At 36.9% G+C, this 14898-nt stretch overlaps 1 protein-coding gene and 1 non-coding gene across 2 annotated transcripts; one reads left to right on the top strand and one right to left on the bottom strand.

The window, feature by feature from the left end:
• Positions 1-3587: 3587 nt before the first annotated feature.
• LOC149023264 (nuclear transcription factor Y subunit B-1-like) lies at positions 3588-7975 on the bottom strand. Its single transcript, XM_089143821.1, has 6 exons — positions 7639-7975; positions 7173-7481; positions 6953-7082; positions 6754-6759; positions 6577-6651; positions 3588-6453 (listed from the first exon to the last, which is right to left on the bottom strand). Exons 2-6 carry the CDS (start codon positions 7385-7387, stop codon positions 6373-6375), a joined length of 507 nt encoding a protein of 168 aa, XP_088999947.1. The 5' UTR covers positions 7388-7481; positions 7639-7975; the 3' UTR covers positions 3588-6372.
• Positions 7976-8952: 977 nt separating this feature from the next.
• On the top strand, positions 8953-9025 carry TRNAA-CGC (transfer RNA alanine (anticodon CGC)). Its single transcript has one exon. It is a non-coding gene; the product is annotated as a tRNA-Ala (tRNA).
• Positions 9026-14898: the final 5873 nt, after the last annotated feature.

A 14898-nucleotide genomic window follows, 5' to 3' on the forward strand; every position in this document is an offset into this window, starting at 1 on the left:
ACTTTGTCCCCCCACTGTTCTAACACTAGTCACCGAACCATCATACATATCCTTAACTATATCTACATATTTACTTGCAACACTTCCTTTCTCTAGTACTTGCCAAATTAACGCTCTAGGGACTCTATCATAAGCTTTTTCTAGGTCAATAAATACCATATGAAGGTCTTTCCTACATTTTCTATACCTTTCCATAAGTCTCCTAATTAAGTAAATAGCCTCCGTTGTAGATCTTCCCGGCATAAACCCAAATTGGTTCTCCATAACTGTAGTTAAGTGTCTCAACCGGGTTTCAATTATTCTCTCCCATAATTTCATCGTATGGCTCATCAATTTAATGCCTCTATAGTTATTACAACTTTGAATATCTCCTTTATTTTTGTAAATTGGAACCACAACACTTCTCCTCCAATCATCTGGCATTTTCCCTGTGCTCATAATCTTATTAAACAACTTAGTCAACCAAACTAGTCCATGGGTTCCTAAGCTCTTCCATACTTCAATTGGGATTTCATCAGGACCTTGTGTCTTGCCGAGTTTCATCCTCCTTAAAGCTTCTTTTACTTCGGACATCGAAATTCTACGTATATAAGTTCGGACACCAGTGCCTTGGTGAAAAGTGTAATTGTCCGAAACATAAGTGCTTGAAGAATGCTCATTTAGTAAACTAGAGAAATAGGTTTCCCATCTTTTCTTAATATCCTCCTCACAAACTAATACTTTACCATCTCCATTTTTAATACATCTAACATGGTCAAGATCTCTACTCTTCCTATCCCTCATCTTAGCTATCTTATAAATGGATTTTTCCCCTTCCTTTGTGCCCAACTTATTGTATAACTCTTCATACTTTCTTTCCCTTGCTTTTCCCGCAATTTTCTTAGCTTTATTTCTATCTAACCTATACCTTTGAAGATCCTCAACATCCTTAGTTCTTTGCCATGTCTTAAAACTAGCTTTTTTATTCCTAATGGCAGCTTGAACGTCACTATCCCACCACCACGTCTCTCTATAAGAATGGATCTTTCCTTTTGATTCACCTAGAACATCTTTAGCCACCTTCTTAATACACATAGCCATCTCATTTCACATTGCATTGGTATCCCCTTTAAAATCCCATTTTCCTTGTTTGACTACTTCATTAACGAAGGATTTAGAGTACTCTCCTTTCAAATTCCACCATCTTATTCTGGGATAGTTTACCTTAGACCTTTTATGTGTTCTTGGGACTAAGCACATATCCAAGACCACAAGTCTATGTTGTCAGTTAAGCTTTCCCCCGGTATCACCTTGCAATCCTTGCACAACAATCTATCAGTCCTTCTAGTTAGGAATAATTCTATTTGGCTTCTATGCTGTCCACTTTTGAAAGTAATTAAATGCTCATCTCTCTTTTTGAAGTAAGTATTTATAATAGATAGAACAAAAGCAGTAGCAAAATCCAAAATTGAAATCCCCTCGTCATTCCTTTCTCCAAAACCATAACCTCCATGAACACTCTCATATCCTCTTTGATCTTTTCCAATATGTCCATTTAAATCACCTCCTATGATAATCTTTTCTCCTTGACGAATTCCTTGCAGTAATCCACCCATATTTTCCCAAAATTCTAGCTTTAGACTTTCATCTAGTCCTACTTGAGGTGCATATGCACAAATTATATTTAAGAACTCTTTCTCCATTACAAGCTTGATAGCAATAATCCTATCACCCACTCTTTTAACATCCACCACATCATTTTTTAAATCTTTATCCACTATTATACCCACTCCATTTTTATTTGTTTTATCCCCAAGATACCAAAGTTTAAAGTCATCCAACTCTTTGGCTTTTTTACCCCTCCATCTAGTCTCTTGAATGCAAGCTACATTAATCCTTCTTCTCCTCATAACATCTATCAATTCTAAGCTCTTACCAGTTAGAGATCCTATGTTCCAAGATGCCAATCTAATCCTACGCTTATGGACTAGCTTCTTTACCCGCACTCGTCCACGGCGCGGGAACCCTTGCCTACTTATCACCGCATCCGGGCGCCGATGCGACGCGTCGCTTACAGGGGACGCCCTAGCTAACCCTTGCCCACTTATCACTACACCCGGGCCATAGTGTAGCGCGTCGCTTCTTTTGTCGGGGAACGTCCTAGCATAGCTTTTATCATATAAGGTCGAATCCATGAAAAAAGGTTTGGCTAGATTTTTTCCGGTGCCGGCTGCCGACCTGACGCACCAACCCTCCTCCTTTACTCGGGCTTGGGACCGGCAGCAAAACACTGGCGGAGTTTCTCTCTATTTCAATAAGGAAACAAAAAGGGATTAGTGAACAAATATCCTAATTCCTACACACCTAACTTCTAAAATAAATAAAAGACAGTATTTTCATAAAATGACATAACTTCCTAAAATTCTACAAAATCCATGCCTATAAATCTTGGTCTGGAAACCCAGTAGACTTTCAGTCAATCCATGGCAGCATATATGCATTCAACACTACTGGTGTCGAGATAACCTTGTCCATGGGTTCTGCAAAACAAGAGTATCAGAACCACAGAGTTGCAGACCACACATGAATTCCCATGGGTTCTACAAAATGAGAGTATCCCATTGCAAACCACAAATATGAATTTGACGGAGTGATAATGCAGTGCACTGCAGGGTCAACTACCACAATCCACTGATGGTTGTTAACTAATGACATCTTCTTGATGCCAATCTAACCCTGGGATTGAACAACTGAAATCAGACCACTGCCTGATTCTTCGTCACCACCTAGATCAAACCATGTACTTCAGTTTGATCGTCAGCTTCACCATTGACAGTGTCTTTCACATTTGATTCACATTCTGACAATTATATCATGCTTGACATCATAACATAGAAGCTTCTAATATGGTAAAGCTCCTGAAGACCCATTTTCAAATTAGAAACTTAAGCTTCCATCTTACAGAACCCATCGCCAATTTAATGGAGCAAACTGCATCAATCAATCTCCATACAGTAGTGGGCGACTGGGTGTGTATGACAATAACAGCAGAATTGTAGATAAAATGAACTCTACTAGTGACAGCACAATTGTAGTATTGGACTTACAAGAGAACACAGGAAGAGAAAGTGTTATTAGTAGATACAAAGGGGGGGACACCTAGAAAATTTTGGAAAAAAGTAGAGTGGAAGGAATTAAAACAGAAGTCACAGGTAAAATTGGAAGCAAGTTCAAAAAATGACAAAATGGGACAAGGACGGTCAGAGAGCAGTTTTAGGAAATTATCTTCTAAAAAAGATAACAAGCAAAATCGTGGATTACCATATTAGTAGTCTTCTACCAAAGTCGAGCAACAGAAAATCTGGACCGACAAAAATCTCAACAGGAAATGGAGATCAAAAAGACAAGCACCGAGGGTTGAGTCCCATTTAGAATTGGATGTCACATCCACCAATATTACTGAGCTCAAAGGAGGCCATAGACGTTGGAGTTGATTTATGGTGAAGACCCTAAACCAGGTATGACTTAATTCATGCCTGATCTCTCATTCTCATCTTCTCTACCTCTTCTCCCCACTACCCCCCCCACCCACCCACCCACCCCAAACAGAGCATAAAAAAGAACGCCTAAAAAATCTAAAGAGAAGGGAATGTAACCTAGGTCTAAGATGAGACGGGTGTTTATAGGGGTTGCTGAAGGGAGTGAAAATATAGAAAGAAATAGATAAATAAATAATAATATTAGTGGGGGGAAAAGGAAGAAAGAAAGAAAAAAAAAGGTGGAATAATTACATAAAGAGAGATTGGGGAAAGAAAGATGAAAAGAAATAATTATACCCTACTTCGTTGGAGAAGAGAGGGCAACTAAGAGGGGGGAAATAGGAAACAAAATTATATATATATATATATATATATATATGGAGGAGTGAAATCATGTAGAGGTGAAATCACACCCACATGGCTAGTTTTTAGCGCCACTGGTGGCGTGCATGTATAGTTACAAGAACGAACAAAGAATTTACAAATGAAAATCTACCAATGCATGCAATGCAAAAAGTTATAGAGGGGCTTAGGAAATGGTAAAAGCACGACTGTAGGCATGCCATCTCAAATCTTTATTCTATGAAATTAAGAAAAAAATTACAAAAGCAGGCCATAGATCTACATTCTTACCCTACTTGGGTTCCCGAAAAGATTAAAGAAAATTATAGGAATTATTATAAAGCACTTACCATAAGAGAGAGCTTTACCGATCACTTGCAAAGGAGTTTACAAAAACGCATCATACAAACACACAAGGGACCATTCGTAGTTGCTTTAAGAAACCTCCAAGGTTTTCCCAAGAATTAGAGTATTGGGGAAAAGGAGTGAAATCACCCACATGGCCAGTTTTTAGTGCAATGGGTGGCATGCATGTATACTTACAAGAAGGAACAAAGAATTTACAAATAAAAATCTACCAATGCATGCAATGCAAAATGTTATAGAGGGGCCTAGGAGATGGTAGAGGCACAACTGTAGGCATGCCATCTCAAATCTTTCCTCTATGAAAATAAGAAAAAAATACAAAAGCAAGCCATAAATCTACATTCTTACCTTGGTGGATTCCTAAAGCAACTACGAATAGTGTCTTGTGTGTTTGTATTCCTAAAGCAACTACGAATAGTGTCTTGTGTGTTTGTATGATGCGTCTTTGTAAGCTCCTTTACAAGTGATCAATAAAACTCTCTCTTATGGTAAGTGTTTTCTCATACTTCCTTTAATTTTCTTTAAATATTTTTGGGAACCAAAGTAAGGTAATAATGTAGATCTATGGCCTGCTTTTGTATTTTTTTTCTTCTTAATTTCATAGAATAAAGATTTGAGATGGCATGCCTACAGTCGTGAAATAAGGAAATTAAAAAAAATAAATAAATAGAATAAGATAGCCAACGAGATTATTTGCACAAATAGCATAATATACTAGAATTCTAGTAGACCCATAACTCAAACTAGATCCAGTCCATCTTCGTCTAGGGACCTAGTAGAGTTTGGGCCAGTCCAAGGCAGTTTGGGCGAGTCCAAGGCAGTTTGGGCCAGTCCAAGGCAGTTTATCTTCATCAAGGTCAAAATCACCACAAGGTGAAACCTCAATCATTAGCCTAAACAATACAGGTAAATGGAATCACCACCAACTATAAATTTGCTTTCTGTTAATAGAACATCAGTTTATCTTCATCAACGTCAAAATCACCACAAGGTGAAACCTCAATCATTAGCCTAAACAATACTAGTAAATTTGCTTTCAGTTTTCTATTCCAATTGCGATTTGTATTATCACCAAATAAATCTTTGTTGTAATTAGTATCTGCGAAGTAATACAGAAAATAGTCCGCACACGAAGTTAAAATCTTCATGCTTGTTCATAACACGAATGAACAACAATACCATGTCATCAACCAATTGTTTACCCTCCCAAATAAAATAAATGCTACAAAGTATCTAGTTACATTAGTAGATCATTTGGTTCACAAAATGTTAATCATAATGGAGGTTCACAGAATCACCAAATAAGCACTTGAGTCTAAAAGGAAATAAAAATACATAAATAATTTCATTAAGAAAAAGGAAGATTAAAACCAATGTATACTAGAATAAAAGAACGTTCAAAAAAATACAACCATATAAGAACTCAATTATTTATGAAGAAGTACATCATAAAAGATGGAGATAGAGAGACAAAAGATAAATAACAATATCTTATTTGACAGGAAAAGTAAAAGAGTTTACATATAAATACCAAATAAAATATCAATATAGTGTAGAGAAAATTTATACACAATGTGTTTAATCATAAGTTGCTATAAACAAGCGCGTGATCATGTCTCCTCATTTTTACGCAGACATGGCAGTACAGGAGGTAAAGTGCATAGAAGATCAATGCAACTTCCTCCAAACATTTTCCTGTGTGTTTCCCCAGATGTTTACACCATTCATCATGAAGACTAGAATGGGTGAGAACTCGAAGGACTCAGACCCCAAATAAACATCAATCACATATATAATGTAAAGACAATTTATACACAGGGTGTTTAATCAAAAGTTGCTTTAAACAACTGTGTGATCAATTCTCCTCATTCATACATAGACACGGCAGTACAGGAGGTTAAAGTGCATAGAACATCAATGCAACTTCCTCCAAACATTTTCCCTTGTGCTGCACCCAATGTTTGCACCATTCATCGTAAAGGCTACAATGGGTGAGAACTCGGAGGATTCAGACCCCAAATAAACATCAGTCCAAAATATATCCTATCAGTGTTCCATTGAATATATTTTAAGACACTCATTTATAAATTAATAATAGAACTATCATAAGTAGGCCTCCATCCAAATGTCTCTGTTGATCTAAATGCTAAAATAGAAACAGAAGGGAAATCATTACTTGAGAATTCATATAGCTCACTCCCTGCGATAAGGATCCTTGATGAGCAATCTGTGAAATATATTTACCAGGTAGAATAAATACAACACCATAAGCATTTACCCGTAAACGATTCCAAAAAAAGCTGGACGATGAAGGATAGAAGAGAGAATCTTCAAGTGGAAAATCCATTACCTGTGCATTTGAAGCGGGCTGACCTCCAACAGCGTCCCTTTTATCACCACTCTTTGCAGATCCCTTGGTGTCACCCTATCAGAAACCATAATTAAACAAAAAGTGAGTAAACCAGAAAACGTAGGATGAACAGATATCAGCGGACATCAGAATACAAGATCAAGGGGGAAGAGGTACCTCCATCTGCCGCCATACGCAAATCGACAAAAATCATTCACGAGGTGGGAAAAGGATCAATTAGTCAGTTTTACGCTTTACAAATTAGTCAAAAGAGCATAAGACTGGAGATTGATGTAAAGAATAAACAAACCCAACATTAAAAGAAAATTAAGCTAAACAAAACACCGTACGACTATAAGCAAAGTTAGGAACTTACCTCTCTGTACCGATTCAGATAAACCTTTAGGGGATCAATATAATCTTCGAAACCTAACGTTGCCATCGCCCATAGCAGATCGTCACCGTTAATCGTCTTTCTCTTCTCTCGCTGACACTTATCGCTTGCCCTATTACAACAAAAAAATAATTAAATTAACAAGAATATCAAAAAAGAAACCCTAATCAACGAATTAATGATAAAGCGTCTTGATCCGTACTCGCTAGTAATGAAACTGATGAACTCGGAAACACATTCCTGAACAGTCTCCTTAGCATCCTTGGCAATTTTTCCGTTAGCAGGGAGCGCTTTCTTCATGATCCGACTAATATTGGCGATCGGAAGGTACCTGTCCTGCTCTCGAACATTCGAACGGGGACTCTGATCACCACTTCCGTGACTACCACCGCCGGGGCTAGACGGACCTTCGGCCATGACCGTTTAAATCTTAGGTTAAACAAAGACCAGCAGCAACAGCAAAACAATACCAACGGTACCGGAAACCCTAGCTGTCCAAAACGCAGAAACCCTAATTCCGGCAATGCCATAACAGCAAATTTGGGCAAGAGAAGAGATGTGAGGAAAAGAGGAGATACAGAGAAAGTTGGAGAAGGGGAGAATGAGAGAGACGAGCGAGCGAGAGAGAAGAGACAGAGAGAATCACAAGGGGATTAAGACAAACATACCTCAGAGATGCTTTGTATTTGGCGCGTCGAGAAGAGAATCGATGGATTTTTTTCTCCGAAAGAGAGATCGGACGCTGGAGAAGAAAGGAGGAATGAGACGTTTAAGATGAGAACTTAAGGGTTTACTTTGTTTATCTGCACCGTCCGTTATTCCTGCCCTTTTATATCCTCAAACTAACTTGCAGTTTCTCTCTCTCTCTCTCTGGGTCTCACGGTCTCATCACGCAGTTTCTGTTGTATTTCTCTTGCGACCGAAAAAAAGTTTCTCCCGTTCCAAGCGACTCGGATTCTCGTGCTCGTGCCTTCACCGATTGACACGTCTCTAACTGGGCGGCGCTCCTCTGCAACTCCTTCCAAAATCTAAATAAGATCACGGTAGAAGTCTCCGTCAGTTACTTAATCTTTCACCGTTAAATCTGTGGGCCATATGTACCGTATTTCCACACATCAGATGTGTTGAGTAAAATTTTTTTTTTTTAGTAAAGGATGTGTTGAGTAAATCATACTTTATATATGAATTTTTATTTTTTTTGGTAGAAGAATTTTATATATCAAGTTCCATCAACGATAACCCAATTACACCCTAAAAAAAATAATAATAATAGATAAATATATTTACCCAAAAAAAGGCAATAAATAAATCTTTAGAAATTTAAATTAAAAATGAGATTTAAAAGATGACAGTTGGCATCAAACGAACAGCTAGCTTTATTTGCCTGAAATTGAAAATATGATTGATAATACATATTGACACAACATGCATTTTGCATGTCATTAAGAAACCACCTGCCAATGTGGCTAATGTTTTCTTTTTTTTTTTTTTTTTTTTTTTTTTTAGAAAAGGAGACTTTATATTAATAGAAATAAATAAAATACAAACAATAATACGGAATTAGGTTCTAAAGAACCTACGACCCTGTCGCTCTTCTACAAGCAATGTGGCTAATGTTTCGATGAAGAAATGTAAATTATCATTTTAGATTGAAAGAAAAAAGTTTCAATGATACCCTAAAATATTGGGTGAAAAGTACACATCTCAAAATAATGTCAAATTGGTATCAACCTCAAAAAATGTCTATTGAATTTGCACAACAATACATCTTAGCAAAGTCTATTAATGATTTCATAACTCGTTGTGATTTTAGAGCTCCTTCTATTTCCTCCATTGTTATTTGTTTTATATTATAAGAGATGCGATAATGCAACAGGACATATTTGTTGTTTCCTCTAACAAATTAATGATGTTGACGAATAATTGGGCAAATGCCAATTTGGCATGATTTTAGCTCATGAACATCAAGAGGTGAACAATATGGGGGTGTAGCTCATATGGTAGAGTGCTCGCTTCGCATGCGAGAGGCACGGGGTTCGATTCCCCGCACCTCCACTCCTTATAATATTTTGCACCTATCCTTGGATTAGGCAAGTAAGCACCTTACTCAATGAAATTTAGAGGCTTGATTGGTTTGAGTCATTAGATTTTGTTTGTTTAAATAGGTTCAATGATACGTATGTTTTATTGCACGCTTTAATCGAGCTTAAACTCTAGATTATACATTGCTTTAGTGTCATAAATTATACATTGCACACTCTCTTAATGACAAATTTTGAATTTCAAGATTAGGCAAGTCGCACTTTACTAATGAAGTTTAGAGGCTGGATTGGTTTGAGTCGTTAGAATTTGTTTGTTTAAATAGGTTAAATGATACTTATGCTTTACAGGTTGCACGCTTTAGTGTCATAAATTATATATTGCACACTCTCTTAATTACAAGTTACACACTCTTAAACATCTCACCTCATTCATAACCATCAATCTACAGATTCAAGTTTTTAGTGTAAAAAGATGAATCTCTAGATTTCATGAATCCAGGGATTTTCACAACCAAATGGGTATAAATTTTGCATTCATGAATCCAAAGATTTCAAATCTCTGAATTCGTGTAACCAAACAGGCCCTTAAGTCATAGATAAAATAATCATATTATCCTCATTAGAGTCAAATGATATATCTATCCCATTTAAACCCTCTCATACCTAACTCCTAAGTGGGTGAATTGATTATCTTTTCTCCCATCTTTTACCTACATCTTACTATAAATTTCCCATCGCCTTCACCTTGCTTGCCAAAAATCACCTTCTTTGCAAATCCAGGGAACAAATCCACTATGAAGTAAAACAACCAACCTTCAATGTCAGAGATCATAATGGGCCGATTTCATTAATGCAGGTGAAAACTCAGATCAAGGAGCTTGAGAATATTTTCTAGAAAATTTGATGTGAATGGAGATTGGAGGATTTCTTATGTTAGATCTAAAAGTTACAAAATAAGAGTGTCTTTTTTTTTTTTTTTTTTGGAAATAAAGACTTTATTTATTTAACTGAACTCCCCACGGGATCTTACACATTAAAGAGTCAAAGAGAAAAATTCAATATAAAAATGGGGGTGGGGAGAAGTGGTACATGAACCAATCCTGAGAAAGGGCCGCTAATTTAGCAAGTTCATCGACTGCAAAATTTGCTTTGTGAGGAATGTAGGAGAATGAACATTCTGTAAAGGACACTGCGAGCCTGAGGATATCTAAAATTAGGTAAAAGATTTTCCAACTTCTACAGGATGTTGGATGCATAAGAGATAGAACAAGCGATTGGTTGTCGCTTTCCACTTGGATATGGGAGATCTGGAAGTCGAGGGCTAGGCTGAGTCCTCGTCAAATCGCTTGTGCCTCGGCAATAAGAGAGTCCTGATAGCTCGTGCCTTGTTCAAAAGCAAACACCACCTGATGATAGAGTCACGTGCGAGACCACTAATTCCTGAGCCTGTTGGATTAGTAAAAGAGGACCCATCCACGTTAAGTTTGATCCTGCCTAGAGGTGGAGGTTCCCACTTGATGAGTGATGTTGTTTTGCTAGGGGGTGAAGAGGGGGGGGGGAGGGTGAAGAGGGGGGGGGGGAGGGTGAACTCGTGGATCGCTTGTTGTAAATGCAGCATGACATCCTGATGCTTTGGGGGGGTGGGATGAGTGAGTAATCGTATTATAATATCCCCAAAGAGCCCAAAGGACAATACAGGTGTGGATGATCTGTTGTTTGTGAGGGGAAGAACAAGTGGATTGGGTGACAAGGGCTTGAAGTTGTAGGTCGAAAGGGTGTGTGGGATCCCATTGATGAAGGTTAAGAGAATGTCATATGTGGTTGGTGAAGGGGCACAGGGTAAAAAGGTGATGTGCCGAAAAAGTGTGGTGTCCACAATGGAATGGGACACTACAGCCTCTCGCAATGAGCAGATCTACCGTAGGTAATTTGCCCAGAATAGTCTTCTATAAGAAAAAGAGAATTCTAGGTGGGAGGGGGAGATGCCAAAGCTGGAGCCAGTTAAGGTTGGGTAAAGGGGGGGGGGGGGGGAGATGATGTTGCCAACCGGTAAGCCGAATTGACAGTGAACTTGCCTGAGGAAGAAAATAAGAGTGTCTCTGCAGTTTGAAATTGAAAATATGGCTAATCAGAATTTTCGTTCCCTCTTTGTTTTTTCGCTAGGGTAATCAAGCTTCTTTTTTTTTAATTCTAATATCCATTTCAACCGAAACTTGTTTATGATTTCTTTTATTGTTATGATATACAAATAAAATTTATGGTGAGAATGATGGCATTAAACCGGATTTTCATGTTAGCGCTTAAGTGAAATACATGTTTTGTTGTCTGTTGGAAACTTGACTTCCTAGCCTCGTTGAGAGAAGGGGGTGATTTTCGACAGGGGAAGGTGGAGGCGGTAGTCATGGGGCAGGGAGAGGATTTGTAGTAGTTTCCAGCGACTGTAGTGGGCAATTTTCGGCAAGGTGTAGATAGAAGTTCTCCCTTCACCCACCTAAAGGTTAAGTATGGAAAGATTTAAATGGGAGTAGTTATGTCATTTGACTCTAATGAAGGCAATATGATTATTTGACTCTAATGAGGGCAATATGATTATTTGACTCTAATGAGGGCAATATGATCATTTTATTCATTACTTAATGGAATATTGGATGGAATGTTAAGAATATGCAACTTATCATTTTAAGAGTGTACAATTTGTAATTTAGAGCACTAAAGCATGCAACCCAGAGTTTAAACCTCACTAAAACGTGCAACATGTAAAAAACTCTATTTTTTTTTCAGCCTCCAAAATAGTTATGGAAAGCTCAATATTGTAGAAAACAAGACCCAATCCAGGGAACCGGATGATTAAACAAAACACCCAAATGAACAAAATAAACCAAAGATCTTGTGCAAATAAATTGAAAGACAATCACAAAGCAAATAAGAATAAACCACCATAAGAATGAAAGAGAAATCCTAACAACACACAAGAATTTTACGTGGTTCACTAATCCGAAATATTCGAGATTAACTACATCAACGGGAGGGATTTCAGTATTTTAATCTTCAAAATAGTACAAGATTTGAGAATAATACAATGTTACTTCAACCGGTCACACCACCACTCAAACCTCCTTGAAAATACCATTCCACGTCAAGCTCTTCAAGAAAACTCTTCAATCCAAGCTCAAGTTTCAATGGAGTTGCAATAGAGATAATACAAGAGAGAAGATAACCATTTTCTTGCAAAACCACAACAAGAAGAAGAAGCTAGAAGTTCAATCCCCTTTTTGCACAAAACCCATTTTAGAACTCCTAGAAACTCTTTTTTTCACACCCCATTTTCCTCTCCCAAGGCTCTCTTAATGATAACTAAACACCTAACTCATGTTAATTACTAAGTGGGACCCACCAAATTTAAATTTGAATTCAAACAAAGATAAGGTGATTTTCATCACTAAACCCAACAAATATAAGTTTTATTTTCACAAAACATGAACATCTATGGGTGTCATTCAAAATTTCTCAATCAAGATATAATTTTCTATTTAAAAAATAAAATGATAACTTCAAATACATTTAGGCAAAGGTGAATACCAAGGGATAGTGCTGACATGATCACAAATAATTATAATTAAATTTTTTAGAAAGAGATTGAATAATACTTAGTAGTTAGTACTTGCCACAAAATTTTATTTTATTATTTTGCAACAACAAAAAAGGTTTGACATCCTTAGGCTGCGTTTGTTTGTTGGAATAAATGTGGGGTGGGAAAAAAGGGGTGGGAAAATTCTTGAAAAATGTGTAAATTTATTACTTTTCCTTTAAATCCTAAAATGGTAGAGTGTTTGGTTGCTTGGGGTGGGAAAGTGGGAGACAAGGTTCCTTGATTCAAGGAACCTTTCTGCTGATGTGGCAGTTCAACTTTCCCACCCCATGCTATTTTAAAACCCCACATATTTGATGGGATTTTGTGGGAAAGTTGGGAAAAGTAAAAAGTGGGACCCACCTCATCACTTTTCCACAAAACCCTTTCCTTTCCTTTTCTTCTCCCTCACCCCACTACATGTGGGACCCATATGTTTTTTTTTCCCTCCCTTTTTCCCACCCCCCCACCTTTGCAAACAAACGCAGCCTTAGTGTCAAGGGTGTCAATAGGTGTCAATTGAAATTGAAAACCATAATCAACTTCTAATGTATAAAATTGAAAGAAGCTACACAGAGTAAGATTCAATACAGTTCAATACGTGCTATGTTTGTTTTGATGTAAAATGTTTATTGAAAGGTTCTTTATGATAAATTTCACTTCGTGACATGTCATATTTCATTTTCTAAAATTTTTCAATACTTTTTTCATACAAATAATTAACATTTAAACGTTTTTCAACCAATAGAAATTTTCATTTTATTATTATCATTTTGAAGTATACAAATTTCGTTAGAGCCTGTTTGGTTCTCTGAATCCAAAGATTTCAAATTCTTGGATTCATGAATCAAAGATTTATACATGTTTGGTTGTAAACATTCATAGATTCATGAATTAAGTCATTATTGGGTATTGGAAGAAATCTATGAATATATGCCACTGTAAGTATAAAACTGATAAAATTTGCGGATTCACGCACAGTAATCCAATGGAAATCTATGAACTTCGATAGATTTGAAGCTAACCAAACAATTAATTTTTTGAACCATGAATTCGTAGATTTGAAATCTCATTTCATTTCAAATCTCTAATTCATGTAACAAAAAGCCCTTAGCAAATTTTAAGTTAAAACCTAAAACAAGCATAGCTTAGAAAAAATGGAACCTTTATAGATTGGTGTGGTGGTTCCTACAAAAAGTGTATTAGTAGCACTATAGTAATTTTCAATAGTATAATATATTTTTCTTTTATTCAAAAAAAATATTTTCCTTTGAATTTGATGTTATTTGCACCAATGATATTAATAATAGTTGCCTAGTGAGGCTTAGAACATAACAATATATATTTCTTTTAACATCTTGAAATAGATTGGTAGATTCTTGTACGATTTAAGAAGTCCGATTTCATCCAAATAAATAAATAAATAAACTATTTATTTGCAAAAACCAGTTATGGAAACAAAATCATAGGTGGCAAGGCCCCATGGTGGGGTGGATAGGTAAGAGAGGGTAACCTATCAATGAAATTGTATAAAGATCCAACCGGAAGACAAGTCGACTAATTGTTATAAACCAAGTTAATGCATTTGTTAAGAATCCACCAACGGCACGATCAAACAACCATTGGCAAAGCTACATTATGGCCAGGGGTTATGCCCCGCTTCCTAAAAAAAAATTTTTAATTTTCCTATTCCCCTTTGTTATTTTTTGAAATCTTCCCCATAGTCGTTTACATGCGTAAAATATTAGTATATGTCCCCCCTCCCGATGACAAGTAAAAAATTCGTTAAGTTATGTGTGAAACAGTGTTCGTGGCCCTTGGGAGGGCAAATTGGGAGGTTAGTTTAGACATTCCCCTTCTCTTTCTATGTTTAAGGACTTAGTGTCTTCCTTCTCTCTATTGGAGATTTCGGCACCTGGGCTCTATTTTATGTGGTCCAATAGGCAAAAACCACCCAAATTGGTTAAGGAAAAATTAGATCACATTTTTGCCTCATCTAGTTGGTTGGTTTCCTTTCCATCTTGCAAGGTGTCAAAACTCCCTAGCACATGCTCTTATCACAATCCCTTATTACTGATTACATCACCCAACACTCTTCTAGGAAGAAAATTATTCCATTTTCAATTGGCTTAGCAATTACACCCTTCCTTCTCTGAGGTGGTCCGTAAAAATTGGACATGTAATGATAACTATTCGCTTGAAACCAAGTTAGCTAACTTGTCCCGTTGCCTCACTAGAACACCTAAGCCTTTGGCAAT

The sequence above is a fragment of the Hakea prostrata genome, chromosome 2 (genome assembly GCF_041222555.1).
Source record: "Hakea prostrata isolate BN-2017 chromosome 2, UWA_Hpros_2, whole genome shotgun sequence".
Classification (NCBI taxonomy): Eukaryota; Viridiplantae; Streptophyta; class Magnoliopsida; order Proteales; family Proteaceae; genus Hakea; species Hakea prostrata.